At 36.0% G+C, this 19,814-nt stretch overlaps 1 protein-coding gene across 1 annotated transcript; it reads right to left on the bottom strand.

The window, feature by feature from the left end:
• Positions 1-10,405: 10,405 nt before the first annotated feature.
• On the bottom strand, positions 10,406-19,814 carry LOC146158945 (NACHT, LRR and PYD domains-containing protein 14-like). Its single transcript, XM_083384798.1, has 7 exons — positions 19,811-19,814; positions 17,234-19,014; positions 16,409-16,561; positions 15,919-16,080; positions 13,825-13,983; positions 12,714-12,869; positions 10,406-10,612 (listed from the first exon to the last, which is right to left on the bottom strand). Exons 1-7 carry the CDS (start codon positions 19,812-19,814, stop codon positions 10,406-10,408), a joined length of 2,622 nt encoding a protein of 873 aa, XP_083240924.1.

The following is a 19,814-nucleotide window of genomic DNA, read 5'->3' as shown; positions in this document are numbered from 1 at the left end:
ATCGCGACGGCATCCAGCCAGGTCTAAACAAAACGCAATGTCGAACGGTTACAGATTTTGTAGACGCGAAAGACTGGCAGTGGCGCAGTTTCACGGCCTGATTTTCACCTGACGTATATCCTCGCCGAATGAATAAAACATGACTAAGGCCGGTGCCGTGCAAAAGACTCATTCCGTCCTATTAAGCGCTTTGAAAGTATGGTTTTTGATTGAGCATCTCAGCTATGGTGACATGTAAGTCCCTGTTGACTAATCTGGTGGCCAGTTTCATTTCTGTACTGCATATGTTCAGGATAACCAAGAAGACAGCCTTCTAATTACAAATATCAGTGACTTAATGCCTCTGATAATATTGCAGTCACACTGATCGGATTATTGTCATCCGCTTTGTGGTTACATGACACGGGCACAACAGTTGGTTAGCGGTTTTGCGCTTGCTATTGCACCTAAAATAGTATAACCTCCCTGACAGTAAACAAACCATCAAATCTTGTTTTTTCACCAAGTTCCCCAGTGTTTTTCAACCTTACACTTAGTTTCCCGAACTTTTTTCGTGTACAAAGCGTAATTATAACAGCGAATTGTTGGCCACCACAATCTCTCACTGAAGTTTTTTTTCATGTTAAAGTGAACAAAATATAAACAACAGAAATAATAAAATAAAAACGAATTTAATTAATATGAGCCATCACTTTGCATCGCTGCCGCAATTTTCCCAAATTTAGTAAAAATCTTGCTCAGAATCAAATCTAACATATCTAACCATGTGAGCTACTGCAGTCGGCAACCCAACTAAATCATACTGAAAACCATTTTTCGGTCGCGTCCTATGGACTAAAACAGTTTAACTTGAAAATGTGTTTTAAACCATTTATGATAAGCATATCACAAACTTTACTTGACTGCCATACAACCCTTTACATGCCCAGTTGCTTACAGTAAATGTTTTTGGCGAGGTAGATGAAATATAAAATGTTTCAACTGTCTTTGAAACAATACAATACTTCACCGGCTTTCAATTACAAGGAGACAATTGCGCACCACGCATACATCAACAAGGTTGCCATTATAAGTTTTTCGCTTAGCCCTAAACATAAGAATACCATTGGGACAAGAGTTACCCAGTTTGATGGTCTCTGCTTAGCATGAGAAACTGTCATCCATTGTATTGCATTCACAGGACGGTGTAAAAGCAGAATGATCGATAGCATTTAAAACGTGGTAAAACATAGTAAATTATGGATAGGATAACAATGGGTTTGCTGGCCAGAAAAAGTTTCTACTTATGTTACGTAACAATGCGGCTGCTGCCAACAATCACAGTTACTGTAACAATTATGAAGTTTAACCTGTTCTCAATTCCTGTACGGCCCATGCCTTACCAGTGTTGTAACAACTTAACTCATTGACTTGAATTAAGTGCACTTAAGTCACTGTTTTAAGTGGCTTGACTTAAGTCTTTGGGGCAAATGACCTGACTTGAACATATGTCATTTTGTCAAATATCTTGGGATTACATTAAGTGTTTTTCATTAAAATGTAACTCAAGTTTTGCTCGATAAACAGTTTGATTGCTGTATATTGCATTTGTGTTACTTTTTGATTGAATAGTTGCTCATAATCGGACAAGTTTACCGAAATTTTAACAGTTTAACGTTTTACTTTAATGACATGACTAAAAGTTGAATTGCTCCTATAATTACTTGACTTGGGTAACTGATAACTTGGACTGGGCTTGACTTATTATATTTGCAAAAGACTTGACTTAGACTAAATTTAGCTAAACCTGTCGATACATCTGACCTGTATATAAATTTTCAATATTACTGAAATAGGTGTATAGCTGAAATTTTTTTGGCCAAAATCAAAAGTGAAACTGTTCGCTAAACAGCAAACAATGAAATTCACAGTCGTCACAAGGCAAAACAAACCCTTAGTGTTTGACAACTGTGCTCACGTTAACTAAAACAGCGTTTTGCCTGTCAGCATACTGTCACTAAGTGCTTTAGCCGCGGGCAAAACAACGAGTTTCTACAAATGAATTAAACCGCCGGTCAAACCAATAGATCAAAGCGTTTTGATAATAATGACTACTGTACACTTAATTGTATCAACCAGGCCCCTTTAATGTACGAATGAACAACAAGAGCTGCAAACTAGATCATCCGGTGATTTAGTATTTCCCTTTGTTGTATGTTTTCAAAGGTATTTGATTTTTTCCCCTTTATTTTGAAACGTTTTTAAGTAAACAATTCTAAACATGTATGAAACTCAATATACTATATTATTTCTTCTGGTAGTGAAAAGGCTTTCTATTTGAAATAATGCGGTTTTAAGTCTCAAATGAATTGTGAACATGTGCAAAAAAATTCCCCTATTGCGAACAGTGCGACCTCTAGCGGACTGTGCTTTATAGATTACTTGTAAGTAAATTTAAACAACCTTTAAAAAATCTACAGTCGAGAAACTGTTGCTTTTATGTCACAGCGAGACCACTGTTAAAAAAGTTTCGCTCAATTTATAAAAGTGTTAGTGGGCTTTTTACTCTTAAGAAGTAAGTTTGTTTTTATGAAGAGCGTAGCCTACTTAATTCGAAAAACATTAAACGATTAAATCTTATGATTCTTTTGTAATTCAACTCATCAAGGTTAACTCTAAATTTAGCGCATAATTTCCTTTATTTATAAAGCCGGTGCATAGATTAAACACATGCCTTGTAAGCCTAAACAGAGGTTCTCAACCATTTTAGCTAGAGGCACAGTAAAAAAGCAAACAACGTTTGCAGCATTTCTTCTAGAAAACAGCACTTCATAATCACAGTAGGTAAATTTCGATATTATAAGTTTTCTAGGAAGAGCATTTAAGTTTCGAATGCTTGCTTTTTGTGTATATATTGCATTATAAATGGGTTACTTTGCAACACCAAAAAATATTACAGGACGCGCTTGAATATCTCTTGAGGTGCAAACTATAGGAATCACTGACCTAGAAACACAATTTTAGCTACATGGTTCAGGTATGTGAAACTCCAACCCCTTTTTTAGTCCGAGGTAAACTCCTACATTTTTACTATAGATGTATTGCAACTCTTTTCGAAATGCAGAAATTCTAAAGTTTTGTCGAATTCCACCTTAAATAAACTGCTCTTGGTATACCTATTGACAAAATATAGATTTGAAGTCTGACATTTGTAAACGTTTCAGAGTGTACATATATTGCGAAAATCAACGTAGAAAAAAACAAAATTGCTGTATATATATTTACGAATTACTTTGATCTAAAACAGGCGGTGCAGCCTAAATTATTAGTGTAGGCCTATACTAATAGTTCAATTTGTTCGACTATGATGAGACTGCTAAACGAAAATACGTAGGACCTACTGACTACAGAAATATACATGATGGCTTGTCGAGCTTTGACAAGTACGTAAAGTACTACCAGCAGTAACTTGCTTTTCGTGAGCATCTTTCACCGCCTTGCTTTAATATAAAATAGTTTTAAGCAAAAATACGCATCAGTTCACCCACATTTTCTTCTCTCATACTGCGCAATTGAACAGCATATATGTTAGCTATATTGGCAACTCTTTTTTCGCAGTAACCCGCGCCTTTGTGATTGTACCTTTAAAACCCAAGTAAAGTGCGAACAAGGTAATGCGAAAATTAGGCACAGAGTTTTGCATTGTTTTTAACAGCTCTTAAGTTCGGCTGAGCTTTGTTTAATGCGAATGATGTGGACTAGTGCAAATCAATTGGTTATTTAGCGTTGGAGAAATGTTTCATTTTTTTATTCTAAAAAATATGCGTATATAGGGTCAGGGTCGTATAATTGCATTGTACTGTTGCGAAAGCTGTTATAATCAGTGGGGGTTGATATTTCTCCCTATAAAAAAATCCGAATTTAGTTTAAAATTGTCTAAGTGATTTAAAAGTACAAATCGTTTAAAGCAGTTTTGCGGAATTGGAGGCTGACTCAGAACGAAGGACTCCACGCAATAGGTTTCGTTCTTTAAGTTGTACTCGAGACTCAAATAAAATTAATCTTGTTCTGAATCTGACGTGCGCTTGCTCAGTAGCAAGTTCGAATTTTTAAAGGCCGCGCGCTATATGCCGTAATGGTGAAATAGCGCAAGGTTGGGATTTATGTTTTCCGTGGGTGCGTTATATCACTGATTTGCAAACTTACTTGCACAGTCGCCACCTTACCGCAATCTATATTTTTCATCATAAACGAAATTTGTTACAAATAGGCCTACATTACATAAGTATACTAGTAAAACGAAGTTAATTTCTCAATGGCTAAATGCATGGGAACCAGAGTTTCTTATTGCGGCAGTTTTAAGATGACGTTATACCGTGACGTCATTAAGGTTTAAATGGACATTTTTTAGATGTGGTGCATTAAGCACATTTGCACATCGCTCGATGTAATGGAGGTTACAACGAGTGTTTTGTGCTTTTGCTGAAATGCTGTTTATTAAAGATTTAGCTTTAATTAATTTTGGAATATTACGATAAACGAGAAAGTTTAAGAATCAGTTAATTGCTCGGTGGGCTACAGATAATGAATGAATGATAGGTCTTGGTTTGTGTCTACCATGATTTAGATTAGAGTACTTTTAGTATTTGCGTGGCATAACGTGCGCCGTATTCAATGTCATGCGATTTAAACGTGTTTAGTTCTTCGTCTGCGTGTTTGCCTTTGTCAGCTTTCCGGACTTGGTTCACGTCATGCGCAGATGGCGTAGCCTGGGCGTGGTTATACCAACAGGGTGTGAATGACTAGTAAAGCTTTGCAATGTAATGGAAAGCACTCTGATAAGACGTCGTACGAAAGCATTTGACATCTTTCATTTAAAAGTAAGATCCTAATTTTGCGAAGGTATGGCGTTAAGTTCACCAGCGCCTTGGGACAATACTTGTATTGAATGGCACCCCTTTTTGATTTTCAGAAGTTTCTACACTCTACCACACATTTTATCCCGATAACGATTCGCGATATTTTACGCAAAAAAGTATCTCGACAAGACCCGAAACCGAATAATGTGATTTGCTCGACTGAAGAGCAAAAAGGAAGAAATCGAAATGTCTAAAGTTACCGTTTTCCAGATTATTAGGCCCAAATTTTCTTTAGCGCAAAGAAGTGTTGTTAACTCCAGTATTAACACAATATTTTGGTGAAAAAGTCTGACAAATTTCGCAAAACGTTGAAAATGAAATACTTCTATGAGTTTTTTACAGTATATATATTTTTTTATTTCGTGCTTCGTAGTAAAAATCACAGATAATAACAAAACAAAAATTAGTGTCGGTATTTTTCTGACAAATTTCGCAAAACTTAAAAAATGAAATCCTTCTAGAGTTTTTTAAGTATATATATATATATATATATATATTATTCCTTATCTTACAATAAAAAACACAGATGGCTTTTAACGACTGCTATTCCTACCATATACATTTATTAATTCGACAAACTTTGGTAGCGGTTAAATGTAGGTGAGAAAACAAAAACGCCTGGTATAGTTTTTCAGCAGGACAACCCTTCGTTGCAATACTCGCCTACATCACAGCTATTGCCAAAACAAATAAGTGGTCGTATTTGTCAAACAGGTTAACACAGCCAACTAAATAAATATACCATGACCTATACAACGGAACAACAGTTTCGTTCTACTACTAAAAATGCAACAATGGTTTCGTTGTAAGAGAAATGTACAGGATTTGTTGGCTGCCGAAAGACAGAGTTGCCAGTAGAAAAAAAAAATAGATTTTCTTAAGGTTAATTTGTAAAACTGATGATAACTTTTAATTAGGATGTTATACAACAGAAAGGTCTACGATTGCCAGCAGCATATTTGCATATTTCTAGCGGGACATTTAACTTTAGTGTTGGTTGCATTAATTTGTTGTATTTGTTTAAATTTGACAGTTTTTGTTGTATATGTTAGGGATTTTTTAGATTGGTTTTTGGTAGGAAAGCACTGTACGATTTCCAAGAACGGCACGCGCAAGGACAAAGTTTTGCCTGATAATTCCTTTTAGTAAAAGTGTGTTTGGCGTTATGTTTGTAATTTGAAAACGGCAAGATCTTCACAATGCGAATAACATAACTCAAATCCAATTGAGCAAGTTGCAAAACTAAAACCTATAATTGGGCTTTAAACAGCGTGGTATAAAAATTGTAAATAAAACAGTTTAAAATAGCTTAAGTCAAGTTATTTACAAAATACGAAAGTCGCAGGAGTCAAGCAATTTAGACCCTATACAACAAATACCAAGTTGGAAAATTACAACACAACTGTTTATTCCGAGTAAAGTAATTGCCACCAAAAATAACTGAAAATTAGGTAACTGGTACTTCAAAAGATATCAAGCACTATTTTGCATATTTAAGTCTAATTTATTAACCCGTCTTCCATTAAAATTAAAAATTTGGTATAAATACTGAACTTTGATAGCCTATTACCTATCTGTAACGTTTAGTTTTTTCTTTTATAACGTTTAATTCTAAGGGGCTTTCATTACAACTGGATAGTGCATGCATATTCCCACGAACGAGATGTCAACCAGCAGTCAAGACAATGAGTGTATGACGCCGTATCAAGGAAAAAAGAGTTGCTTCGGATCTTACTACTGCGAAGAATGCCGAAGATCTTGGAAAAGCGGAAACAGTTGGGCCAACAAGGGTCAGATATGCAAGGGTTGTGACTGGTTGATTTACCCACATCGACAGGTGATTTGTTAAGCACGAAAGGTCATCTTTGTCACGGCTAAACAATCAAATTTAAAACAATTTAAGTCAGACTATGCATAAACTACAAAACTAACCGACTCTATTGAGTCTCTTAGTCGACTCCACAGCACTTCATTACATCGTCGACGTAACTAACGGTGGATATACAGCAGTCTACTAATATGGGAGTAATATATCTCACGATAACCCGAAAGTTTCCTACGAGGCAACAAATTAAAAAAATTGGTTATTTTAAAAAATCATGCCTTATCATTTTGGCATTTCGTTGCCTTTAGCAATGCAATTTCTAAAGGTAACCTATGTGTTTGCAGCGTCCTCTGACGAAAACACAACAGGGATACGACTCTAAGAAGCCCCATGAAACGGAAATGTGTGAAATGTGTATGGAGCTCGGAAGCAACTGCGCTGACCTCGACAGAATGGCCTAGAACTAACCAGATTCACAAAAAGCAGAAACTTTGCAAATCCTAGTAATGATGTACAGATTGAACTGTTTCACACAATATTATGATTCAACAGAAATAACACTTGATTGATATGAGTAAAATTCCCTACCCATAAATGGAACGGTCCACGGTTACATAAATATAGGCCTACATTTTTCCCGATTATTGAGTAATTTTTAAAGTGTGGCACTATAATTGTTTTTAATTTTAAATCTTTTAAAATCCTTCTATAACTCTTAATATTTACATGGTCGTTTCTCATTGTATTTACTTGATATGTTGTGTAAACAGTGTTATATGTTGAGCGTGTCTCGGGTAGCTAAAAGTTATAAATATGTGCATTAACATTTAGCGACAAGCCTAAATTAAAATACTGACGTATAAAAAGTGTAATATATGTTCAATATGCAGTGTGTTATTATTTCGTATGCTGTGAACAAACTAATATAGTCAAAAATCTTCTTTTTGTGTGATTGATTTGTTATTTGGGTCTTAAATAAGCAAAGGCTATTTCCATTCTCACAATGAGACTAGAAATATATTGTATATCGCAAAGGTAGCAGTGGTTATCACATATTTGTTTGGCCGCGTATCACTTGGTGTATTTTAATACCGATGTGTACCATTATGACCGTATTTTAAATCTTAACAAGCTTTTGCACAGCCGTGCTTTGTGGGTTTTAAGCACAATGAAAGAATATTTATTGCAAATAAACCAACGACAAACAGTACTTACAGGTACAGTACTTACAATATACGTACAATAATTACCTCCGTATAACGTACGCGATCTGGACTCCACAATTGAACAGTAGACACTGCCGATTGGTATAAAATGAAATCCCTTATATACAGCATTCCAGCTGGCGGTAATTAAATATCGTGACAATGCGGTTCGGCGACGCAACAAAAAAACAGGAAATTTCGGAAACACGATCAGCAATATGCTGTTAAATTAATGAATACACACAGCAGGCTTACTTTCCCATTTTTAGACCAAAATCAGCGACTTATGAAGTTTATTTGTACTGTGAAGTCAATTTATGACATCATTTTTCACTTTTATTTGCCTACATTGGGCCGTGCAACCTAAAAGAAAATTTTAGGGGTCCGCGGTAAAAAAAGTTTAAGAACCCCTGCTCTATAGTCTATAATATTGTAATTTTGCATTTCATCTTTTACCATGAAGTGACGTAGAATGAGAGCCAACATACAGTATTCGTTTCATTGACTGTTAACTAAGTTAGCCGAAACACATTACTTACCGAGTTTTCACAAATATCATTTTGCCATAAATTTAACCTATTAAAGGTTGATGCGGCTGTGCATTATTTTAACAAAGCAGTTGGAAAAATTTGATAATAATTACTGGTATAAAATATAAAAGAATCAGCACGATCCAATTAACTATTTTTGCAGCAATTTGAAAACACTTGATCTCGTTATGACACAATATGTCAAAACCGAATTATATGGGCCGAAAATGTATTTTTGGTACATATCTTGTTTCACCACGAATTCTTAATGGATAGAAACACACATGCTTCCTAATAAATAACGGTTTAACACAATCGACATTCCGTAATTAAATCGCGTCTGTAAGAAAGGCTTCTGTAATTTACAAGCTAGTCCCAGTTTCCGAAATCCTGTGAGCCGCAGTTCTCAAAACATTTGCAAACTGCTTAAAATGGCGAATTATAATGATTTTTGCTGCATTCTGCCATTAACAATATGCACAACAACAAAAAATTGCTTGCTTAGCAACTGTAAAATACCAATAATCATCTGATTATAAAAAAAAATGTTTTTATTAAGATAAAATACCTACATGTACACAAAGCCAGAGAGAATAAAGCACGATTAAGAGAAATAAATATCCGCTGCTGTAGTTTCACCAGGGCACCCAAAGTGACCCAGGTGAAGCACCAGTGGAACAAAAGAGGGGGGGGGGCTTGGTCTTTGTGGGGATTCTCCGAAAAAACCCACCGTTTAGCCACAAAAATTAGTCAGTTTTCAAACATAATTGGTAATATGTTAGAAAGCATATTCAGTATGATGCATTACACAAAGAAAAAGGTTTGTTAACAATTTGATCAAACAAGAAATAAATCTTAACATGAGCTTACAAATTAACTATTATTTTTAATTTTTTGGTTTCTGGATTAATACAGTGGTAATGTTAATCACACATAGCCACAGTGAATCCCTCGAATAAATGTATCCACGAAAAACAAGAAAAAAATAAGGCAATTAAGTTTAACATAAAAAATGTAAAGTTTTACATTATAAAAAAACAACAAAAGACAAAGTTTTACATTGAACAATAATTTCGAAAATGTAAAAAACAAAAACTCTCAGATTCTGTAAAAATGTGAAACAATTTTTGTCAGTTTTATTGGTCACGCCTCATTGCTTCACATCACGTGACATTGTTTCGAACCTCTTTTGATTGGTTGACTTTCCTAGGGGGAAAAGGATGTTAAAAACAAGACAGACACGTTGAAAATGTGGTCTCAATCCTTTAAATACGGTTATCAAGATCCTGTATCGATAGCTGATTGGCAAAAGTTTCCTCGTGCTGTGTTGCTTTATTTTAACACCAGGATATAATAAAATTATCGAAGAACAATCACGATTCTGTTGTTTCTACTCGTAAAGCAACCATCAGTCAGTTGTTCAACTATCAGCAATATGCAAATTTATCAAACAGCGCACTAGAACCGTCAGAAAATAGTGCTGTTTTAGGCAAAAAAGTCTACGACAATTACGGCATTCAAATGAGGGAAAAGTCTGACTTTTAGACTTTGAATTGATTTAATAAGAATAAACGCTTTAGGCCCCAATACAACAATGTGTGACATAACAATCCTATACAATGGACGAGAAATTATCTGATGCCCACCCGAGTTTGGGATTTTTCCCAGCGTTCAAATAATTATTTAATCAACGCACATTATATGGATTAGGGTTCAGGTTAGCGTGTGTAAAGTATTTTTAATTCTTTCTCACAGTTTTATTCTTATTTTTTGTGAGTTTTCAGCCAATATTTTCATTTTATCTCTGCCGGGAGTTTACCTAAAGGTCCAATTAGTGCATTACCACGACCTCACAAAGGTCTACAAATTAGTGAATTACCACGACCTCAAAGTCTTTTTTGCCCTTAAATGCCCTAATTGTCGTAGACCGTTTTGCTTAGATCTGCACTAATTTCTAACGGCTCGGTTGAACAGCGAATAGTTGAAACAAGTTCTCACTTGGTGGCGTCGTTGGGCCGATTCCAACTCTTGCTTTCCAGCTGATGTAAAGTCGCAATCGTCACTGAACAACCTATCAATCTTACCACGACATCTTGCCAACGCACTGGCCCCGCGGTCGCCAAGTGGATTGTTTCGGATATTGAGAACCTCCATCTGCCAAAAATTACAAGTGGAGGTAAACAACAAACTTACACTCGTGAATGTTCATAACAAATGGAGGCTCATATAATAGTATATTTCAAATCTAGATACATAACGCTGAAACACTTTAGAAAGTAAGGATCTCCCGCGGACAATAAAATGTAAAAGAAAGATTCTTGTCTTTGTTTCCAAAGATCTTAAGACTGTTTATTTATTAAAACAGATATTACGCCTATAAGGCATCATCAGTTTCTTAATTCGAATGAATCATTCGATTTTAAGAAATGATTTTATGTTTTATCTGTTTTAATAAATAAACAGTCTTAAGATCTAGATACATAACATTTTATTCCGATACCAATAGTATATACCAAATGACGTCATTGCTATGGTCAAACAAGATGAAAATAAACGTTAAAAAATGATTTTTCCAGGTTAAAAGTTGCTTAAAGCCCGAGAAGTTTGGCTACCATCATTTGTTAATAGGGATTTAAAGTAATCCCAAGGTATTCTACAAAAATTAGGTTTCGTATCTAGAATAACGGATCCAGAATATTGAATCCTAGTATATTTTAAACTATTTATTAGTTACCTTCTCCTTTTAACTCTTTACAATTCAGTTCGTTTTATAAGATGTTGTTGTGTTTTAGTTTACTACAAACGTATTCGGTTATTACGCCTGCCAAATAATTTGCTGCAAAGAATACAAAGTTACTACTGCCAGTAATGCGTTTACTATTCTTTATTGCCTATAGGTCAGCACGTTATACGATGAAATGTTACTTTTGCCACTCTCGCATTTAAGGAAATTGCGAATTCCCTGCATTGGCATTACACTTTAGTCGCTCACCCAATATCGCTAGTTTGACACTTTTAGTTGCTATTAGGCGGCGGTAAACGCTGAAGCCGTGGGGGGAAAACGCTGACTACATGAAAAAACGCTGACTGGCTATATTTAGAGCAAGCACGACATGGCTTGATTTAAAGCAAGCACGATAAAAGTGTTGCCACAGCTACAGGTCATTATCCAAAATTGCCACGCGTATGTACAATTAGGCACATCCTTACACGGTAAAACAGTAAACTATCTTGGTTCCAGTTACCCGATATGAAATGGATTCCAATCTAATAATCCGATATACTACTTTAAACATCCCTTGTTAACCTACCAATGTTTTGTTGATAATTTCACCTTTGAAGGTAGAATAATTGCGGAGACCGCAAATCATGGCTGAATTTCCCATATTAAATTGGTATTGATAGGAAAGGCGCCCATGATATCACCCAAGTATGGGCTCCGATTCGATTTAGTGTTTAGATTAGACTTTAATACTGGGAATAATTCTACGACGGTCTACAATTCCTGCACATTAAAAAACGAAAAGGGGTGACAATATGCCAGGTGTATTTCGCCACTAATTGTGTTCACCGCTGTATGACGAAGAATATATAACCAAACCGAACTGAAACGAAATATTTATCGCAATGAAAAACTAACGACAGACTCTTCATAATTCCAATAATTTCTCTTCATACATTTACTCTCTTATGCAATCCGAGGCTGCGATTAAAATAGAAACTAATTCAGGTCAGACACTTCAACGACGCTGCTGAAAAGACATTTATTTGACCTCAATACGAACCAAAATATTTTTTTTTAATAATTTCTTCTAAATTTTGTAGTTTTGAGTTCAACATTATGGTTACTCAGGGAATGATTCGAAATAAATAAAAAAAAATTAAATTAGCTTTGGTGGCGATCACTCTTTTATCCACCCTTGATGATTAGCCACAATTTGCGGGAATTTCTTGCGTCATATTTTGACACAATAATGAAATTTGGGAACACTAAACACGGATCTGTTCATATTCTGTACAAAAAGAGTAGCGGAAATAAATGATAAAATATTCATTCTTTTATTTGCATACGTGTCGGCAAGTACTTATGCCATCTTCAGTGCGGCAAAATGAGGTTGAGAAAACCGCGAATTCGTTATTTATCATTTATATAAGCCACTCTTTTTCTAATGAAATTTGGTAAATCTAAAGATATATATAAATCCTTGTGGTAGCGCCCTGGAAGCCACGATCGAGTTTAGATAAGGCAACTTACTGGATGCTCCCTGCGTGCGATTGCTTCAGTCAGTTCTTCAACTTCATCGATTCCACAATCTTCCATCGACAGCTTGTTCAATTTGTGCGCACTAGTTGCCAGGCAACCAGCACCACGTGACCCGATCTTGTTTCCACTCAGGTTCAACCAATCCATCTGTATAAACACAAGGGGGTTGAGACTACAGAAATAAACCAGGGGCAACAAACCATTGGCATAAACACAAGGAGGTTTAGATAACCGAAATAAACAAGGGCAACTGAAGTATTTAACATGCAAAATTACTCGATTTTGTCTAATTTGACGTCACTATACACGTGACCGTTATTCACTGACGCGAGACCAAGCGCCGAACTGGGTGCTTTTAGCGTTTCGCATTCATTCTTTTTAAATACGTCTTACTTATGTGCGGCCTGAATCAACGCTTCGTTATACCGTGTGTTTTTGAGATTTGTGAAACTCAACGAGCAATATTCACTTAGTGAAGTGACTTTGTCGAGAGTTCAAGAAGTTAAGGACAGCTATTTTAGTGGCCTGCTCCTTTGGTGTTAGATAAAAGTACGTGTAAGCGACTTTGGCAGCTGTCGGCCCTCTCCTTAAGAACCAGCGCCTTCTTACTCGTAACTGCATACCTACATTCGCTACAAATCCATTTGCATAAACATAAGGATGTTTAGGCAACAGAAATAAACAAGGGCAACAAATCCATTTGCATAAATACAAGGAGGTTTAGACAACAGAAATAAACAAGGGGCAAAATTATTTCCTGTCTGGAATTCTTTTACTTTTTAATATGTTGATCAAATTTCTGTAAATGGTTTGTGTTGTTAAAAGCGGCAAACGTCCCAAAACATGGGCAGGCACATTTTAACAAGGGTGGAAAATAAGTTATTGTAAACAAATTGTGGATTTGTATAAAATAAACACAATGACACAAAGTTCAATGATATTTCACCAAAAGTATGGAACTGTAAATTGTGGATTGGGTTAATTAATTATCTGGAACCACATTCTATTCGTCCCTGGTCTGACTGAGGGCGATCATTGCATGGAAATGTCGGGTTCGGCAATCAAGAGTTTCTAAGTCTCGTTTTGCTTTGTTAAAACTTACGGGATGTTGTCGTTGTTTGATGCTGCTCGCCAACACCATAAGTTGGTCAGATGTGAGTCCACATTGCATGATACTGAGCCTCTCAATGTAGGGAATGCACTCGGGTAGCAAATTCAGCCCTTCATCCAGATTGTTGAAGCTCAAGTTAAGAAACTCAATCTATATGAAAAAAAATATACAAAGTTCTACTAGTTGGTTGCCTGGGCGTTACCGTATGTTAGGTAATAGTATGCAGGTGAGGTAACTGCTATTATAAGCCTTTACGTACACTAGTGCTTCTCAACCTTTTTTCTCGGCGACCCAAACATTAAGCGTAAGTATGACGAGTAGGCTTTGGCGACTCAATTGTTTTTCTTGTAAGCGAACAAAAAATAGGCATTAGCATAAAGAATTCCGAATTTGACATTATTTGTATTGCTTCCTTAATTTTCCTAATTAAGAAATCTTTCTCAGAACCAATCTCAATTAGTATATAAACATATGATCTACTGCGGTCGGCGTCCCAACCAAATCGAACAGCGAAAATTTTGGGTGGCGACCCATAGGTTGAGAAGCACTGACGTACACTAACATATACCTCCCGTAGTGGAGCACACAAGAACAAAAACACTAAACTGATGCCAAGTGTATAACAGCTACAACATCAGACAGCTATAAAAGGCTTCCTGGGGACTCAATACTCAAACTATTATTAAGTAAGACCAACAAACTTTGCAGCACAAAAATAATTTCAATAAAAATACTAAATCCATCATATTCTGTTAACGAACGTTTCGAGAATACCCAATGCCATCATTAGTGTAAACATACAAGTTGTATTTTACACTGATGATGGCAAGACCAACAAATAGTGACACATTCAAATACACATTAAATTGCTAGTTTTGCGTCAAATCGTGGAGTGTTTTTTAAATTCATTTATCGTAGGGTTTCATTTATGGATGTTCAAAGAACAATACTGAATACTTCGTTTTACTGCGGATGGTTGCGCCTGATTGTGTAAACGAGGGTGGCAAGTCGAGATAAAGACATCTGCTTACTTTAAAAGTTTCTAGGTAGTGCAGCGTCATCGTGTTTCCGGGCGACCAATTACTCCACGTCTCGTGATAACTTTAGCCTAATAATTAAGTGCCAATCAAGCGTTATTGGGCGAGCGAGCAACGTGTTATGCCTGGTGCAGAGTTTGCATTTTCCTTAAAGCGAGATAAGTAACATTCCATCTAAAATGTGCTGGCGTTGGCAAAATTGCGCTACGAGGTTACTTAAGGTCAACTTCAGGCAGATATTCGTCGAGGTTATATGCACGGTGTAATTATTTGAGTATGGGTTATGCATTACTGGCAATGATAACTTTGCATTTTTTGAACCACATTATTTGATTGTATAACAGATCACGTTTGTAGTTAAGTGAGAACTGACACACAAAAATGCTTTATAAAACGGGATTGAATTTCTTAAGGAGTTTATTGTGTTGCATTGTACTCAATGGGCTAAATATTAAAGTTTGGCAAAACACTGGTATATGTATCACGTTTTCATGCTTTTGTTTTAAACATTTAGGAGATTATTTTTATTTAGAATATACAAATGTTAGCAAAGTGTTTGGTGATTAATTGCCATCACTGTAGGCCATGTAGTGTATATTATGATCAACATTGTCCCCAAACAAAATAGGAGTTAAATGATTAATAAATATATACAAGTAGTAGTAGAGTTAGCTCCACCAGGCAACATATCAATAGATAGAAGGCCGTATCCCTACAGTTTAAAGTGTTATTTTTGCATTTAGATCTTATTTCAAATATTTTAGGACTTCTCAAACATGTTTAGGTCTCGTTCCGTCACAGATATTATTACTGTATTGTGGTCAAAAAAATGATGCTTACAGAAAATTCGGGTTCATATAGTGCTGGTTTGCAAAAAAGTCTATTGTGTGTTCGCAGCTAAACATGCAATTTTAGTTTTACGCAAATTTGATCAGTTTAAAACCATTGGATTAAACCACAAAGCCAATTTTTGTTAGTTGCATATTGCCTTGTATTGGATGGGTGTCGAAAATATCACACAATACTACTACACCTTGTAGAAACTCACACGATGTTGTCGTTGTTCGATGCTGCTCACCAACACCAGGAGATGGTCCGATGTGAGTCCACATTGCTTGATACTTAGCCTCTCAACGTAGGGGATGCACCCGGATAGCAGCTTCACCCCAGCTTCATCGAGATTGTTGTAGCTCAGGTTAAGAAACTTTAACTAAATGCAACAAAGTAGATGAAGTTGTACCAGTTCCTTGCCTGGTTTGACTATATCTTATGCCATATTATGCAAGTGACTTTAATGGAATTACAGGTTTTATGTAAACAATTCAGGTGTCACACATCAACATTGACAACCTGCATGTAATCTAATATAACACAGAGTAAATGACTTCAATCGTAAAACTTCTGTGCTTTTGTATAGAAAAGCATCTATATATTTTTTTATTTTACTTTAGGGAGGAAATTTTCTGCACTGTCATAATATACTGAACTTTATAATGTAATTTGTTATAAACTTAATATGATTGCCGTTAATTTATTACCGGTTGTGTTTTCCTTTGCAGACTTTCGCAGATAAGTTTGATGTCGTCGACAGAAAGGTTGCCATGCCAGATCGTCAATTCTTCCATGTGTGGAATCAGTGGCGCAAGAGTTGCAATGCTGATGGCGGTCTCATCTACGTAGAACTTGCGTATCTAAAATATAGCGATGTGTGAAAAACAGCGCGCTAAACCCAACTAGATATTCAACAACCTGAATTAATTGTTTGTCCCCAAGTAATGTAACACAGAGCTATAATACCTCATTAAATAGGGGATGTACCGCCTGGAAATGTTTAAAAGTTGCTTGCTAGTTGTAAATATATACAAACCACAAACTAAACTGATATGAATTCACCATTTGGAGTTAACCCCCCTCTGGTAACGAATTGGAAAACAATAACTGACTACCAAATATGTAATTAGAAAAAAACTTTGTATTTAAAACTTTTCTTTTAAAACCTCATAATTTATATACCATCGTAAAATATCAACATTCTTGGTGTTAAAGTCACTAACCCTAATTCTGCAATTAGTTAAAAAAATGCCAAGGAATGTCAAAAGTTATGCGCCTGTGTATTGATTAATTATTATTTGTATTGGTACAATAGCTGAATTGGATAACATGCGAAGGTTGGAAGCATAAAGCAAAAAAGTACTTACAAAAAAGCACTTTCAGTAACTGCATCAAGCCAGGGCAAACTTGAATACAGGGAAATTATGACTAAAATTAGTTGCCTTATTTAGCACTGAAAAGCAAAATACATCAAAAAAGCAATAACTACATTAGTATTATTTTATACTTTATATATTTATTAAATAACTAACCGTGTGTGGTGTTTCAGCAACGGTCTCAATCAGCAATTTTAATCCATCACCAATGAACTTGGCTAGTTCCCCGAAAGCTCCAACGTTGATAGTGATTGGTTTGTCGGAGGCGCGAAGCACATGACAGAGACTCGCCATGTGGCTGGGAAGAATCGTGAGCGAAAGCAAAACCATGTCCGGAAAAACTTCCACAACCGATCTTGTGATGCCATCAAGCATAGATTCGTAGGCGAGACTGCACAGCTTGAACAACCTCTTGTCATCTGGACGACCTTGGAACTCTTGCCATTTTGCATGAGTCTCAAAATTTAGCTCAAATAACAAAGGGAGTGAAACTGGGAAATCATTCTCAGATGTTTGGGCGAAATCTTTAGCCATGTTAACAAGCAGATTCTTAAGCAAACCTCTCTTGGCAGAAACATCAGCTGAGGAGATTGGAAACAGTGCATTTAGCTTTCTTTGGAGTTTCGGATTGAGCAGACCGAAGATAAATTGAAGAACCATTTCCCACTTGACACTTTTTAAGTTTTCCAGTAGCTTTGTAAACCGTTCAATGGGGGTGTCAAGCATAATCTTGAGAGCTGAGAAGAACTCTTGCAGGAGCTTGTGATTGAACAAAATTAAATTGTCTCCTTCCAGAATTTTAAGGCCGATATCATTAGACTGAACTTGAAATTTGAGAAAATCTTCCAAACCGTTTGTTTCAAGTCCAACTTTGGCCAAATCGTGTGCTTTAAAGACGACTTTCTCTTGGAGCATTCCAAACAAAGCTAATTCAGAGAGCTTGTGAAGAACACTTGGGTGATTCTTGAAGTGAGCTGAGCGAATATAGTCGTTCAGATAAGATGTGAACACATCAGTAGTAGTAAATGCACCACCATCCAATCCATACTTCAGAATGTATTTTGGAATTGCTTTGGCAAATAATGGGATGAAGTTTAAGACATTGGCTGCTGGATTTTGGTTGAGAACCTCTTTCACCTTTTCATATTTCTCTTGACTTTGGCAAATTTCCTTAAAAAGTAAATCCTGTGAATTTTTGCCCAGACCAAGTACCTCAAGTGGAAAGTGTGACTTGCAATCCGGGTCCAACTGTAGATATGCTTCTGGTCGTGTTATAAGATACTTGAAAGCATTGCGAAGAATGTCAGATCGCAAAAGGTTTTGGAGAATGACTTCTGGTTTTGCTCTATCATACAAACCAATGACGGGTGCTTTCATTGATAGATTGAAACCGGTTTCATCCATTGAATCCATGATAATCCACACATTATTGGATTTGGAGATTCTTTCCAGAATTTTATTATCTGTTTCCAAATGATATTGCCAGTTTGAGTTGAATAGCTTTATCAGGAACTCAAAAACACTCATTTCTTTGCTGTTGTCTAACGATGGCAGGTTTACATAGAAAATGTAGCCACATTCAGGTTCAGTATCACACACATATTGCAGAATTTGTATCCCCAAAGTGGTTTTGCCATAGCCAGCTCCTCCAGTAATAACTATAAAGTTGCCATATTTTGCAATGTAATTAGTTTTCGTTGCCTGGTCGCTGAACTTAGATTCTGCTTCTTTAATTGCATTTTCTTTTGCAGCCAGACAGAATTCATCCACCTTAAGCCAAGTAACATTGTTCTCATTGCCGCTTAAGAACAATATTTCGTGAAAACCTTCTACTTCAACATTCTTCCTGTTAACTACCAGGAGTTCAACCAAGATGGTTTCTTGAGATTTGACTTTAATGTTGGCCACGGTTATCTGGTTTGCTCGCAACTCTGCATCTGAGAATTAAAAATGACTTGTCTAAAGTTGGGAAATTTAAAATAAACCAAACAGTTGAAAAGAAGATAATATCAAACAAACTGAACTTTAAGCCTCACATAACCAAACAAAAGTCTACAAAGACACACCTTGAAGGAACAACACAAAATAAAGAAACAAAGCTACGATGAAAATTACAAACATTAACCAGCAATTAAAGCTCTATCCATCTATACTTTACATTACCAAGTTTGAGGCCACATTTACCTATTGGTGCCTTTATCAAGCATTAATTTGACACCACTCTACATTTAACCGGTGTTCACTAAGGTGTGATCAGCACCGAACATTGCGACTTTGCGAGCAACATCAACTGAGTGAAGTGACTTGGTCTAGAGTTAAAGAAGTTAAGGACAGGTATTTCAGTGGTCTGCTTTTTGGAGTCTGTACTGAAAAGGAACGCTTAAAAGACTTATGCAGCGGGAGCCGGCACCTACTTACCAGTAGCCTACACCTAAATGAAATAAACAAGTCTATTGCAATACACCTTGTTTAAATAATCTTTTTCTTTTTCAACAAACTTGGAAGACACTTCTACATACTACCAACTGATAGGTAATATCAAGGAAAGTTCATCTTGGGGGATGTTAGGGAAAATAATACCACAGAGATAGACGCATCAAAACTTGACACTTTCTTGTTATATTCAAATTACAAACAACTTCTGCAATAAAACGATTTAAAAAAAATTTGACTCTCCAAAAACATGAATAACTGGCAGTATTTAAAATATCTAAGAGTTTTTCTCTTTTATACCCAT

Source organism: Ascidiella aspersa, chromosome 3, assembly GCF_963924565.1.
Source record: "Ascidiella aspersa chromosome 3, kaAscAspe10.2, whole genome shotgun sequence".
NCBI classification, from domain to species: domain Eukaryota; kingdom Metazoa; phylum Chordata; class Ascidiacea; order Phlebobranchia; family Ascidiidae; genus Ascidiella; species Ascidiella aspersa.
This window is presented reverse-complemented; position numbering and strand designations above follow the sequence as displayed.

Excerpts from the sequence above, each read along its gene's own strand:
- LOC146158945 (XM_083384798.1), bottom strand. Across the intron at positions 16,081-16,408 it reads TGCAAAGGAAAACACAACCG|TTAAAGTTTCTTAACCTGAG; the intron begins GTAATAAATTAA and ends TGTTGCATTTAG. Across the intron at positions 12,870-13,824 it reads TCAAACAACGACAACATCCC|ATGGATTGGTTGAACCTGAG; the intron begins GTAAGTTTTAAC and ends GTGTTTATACAG.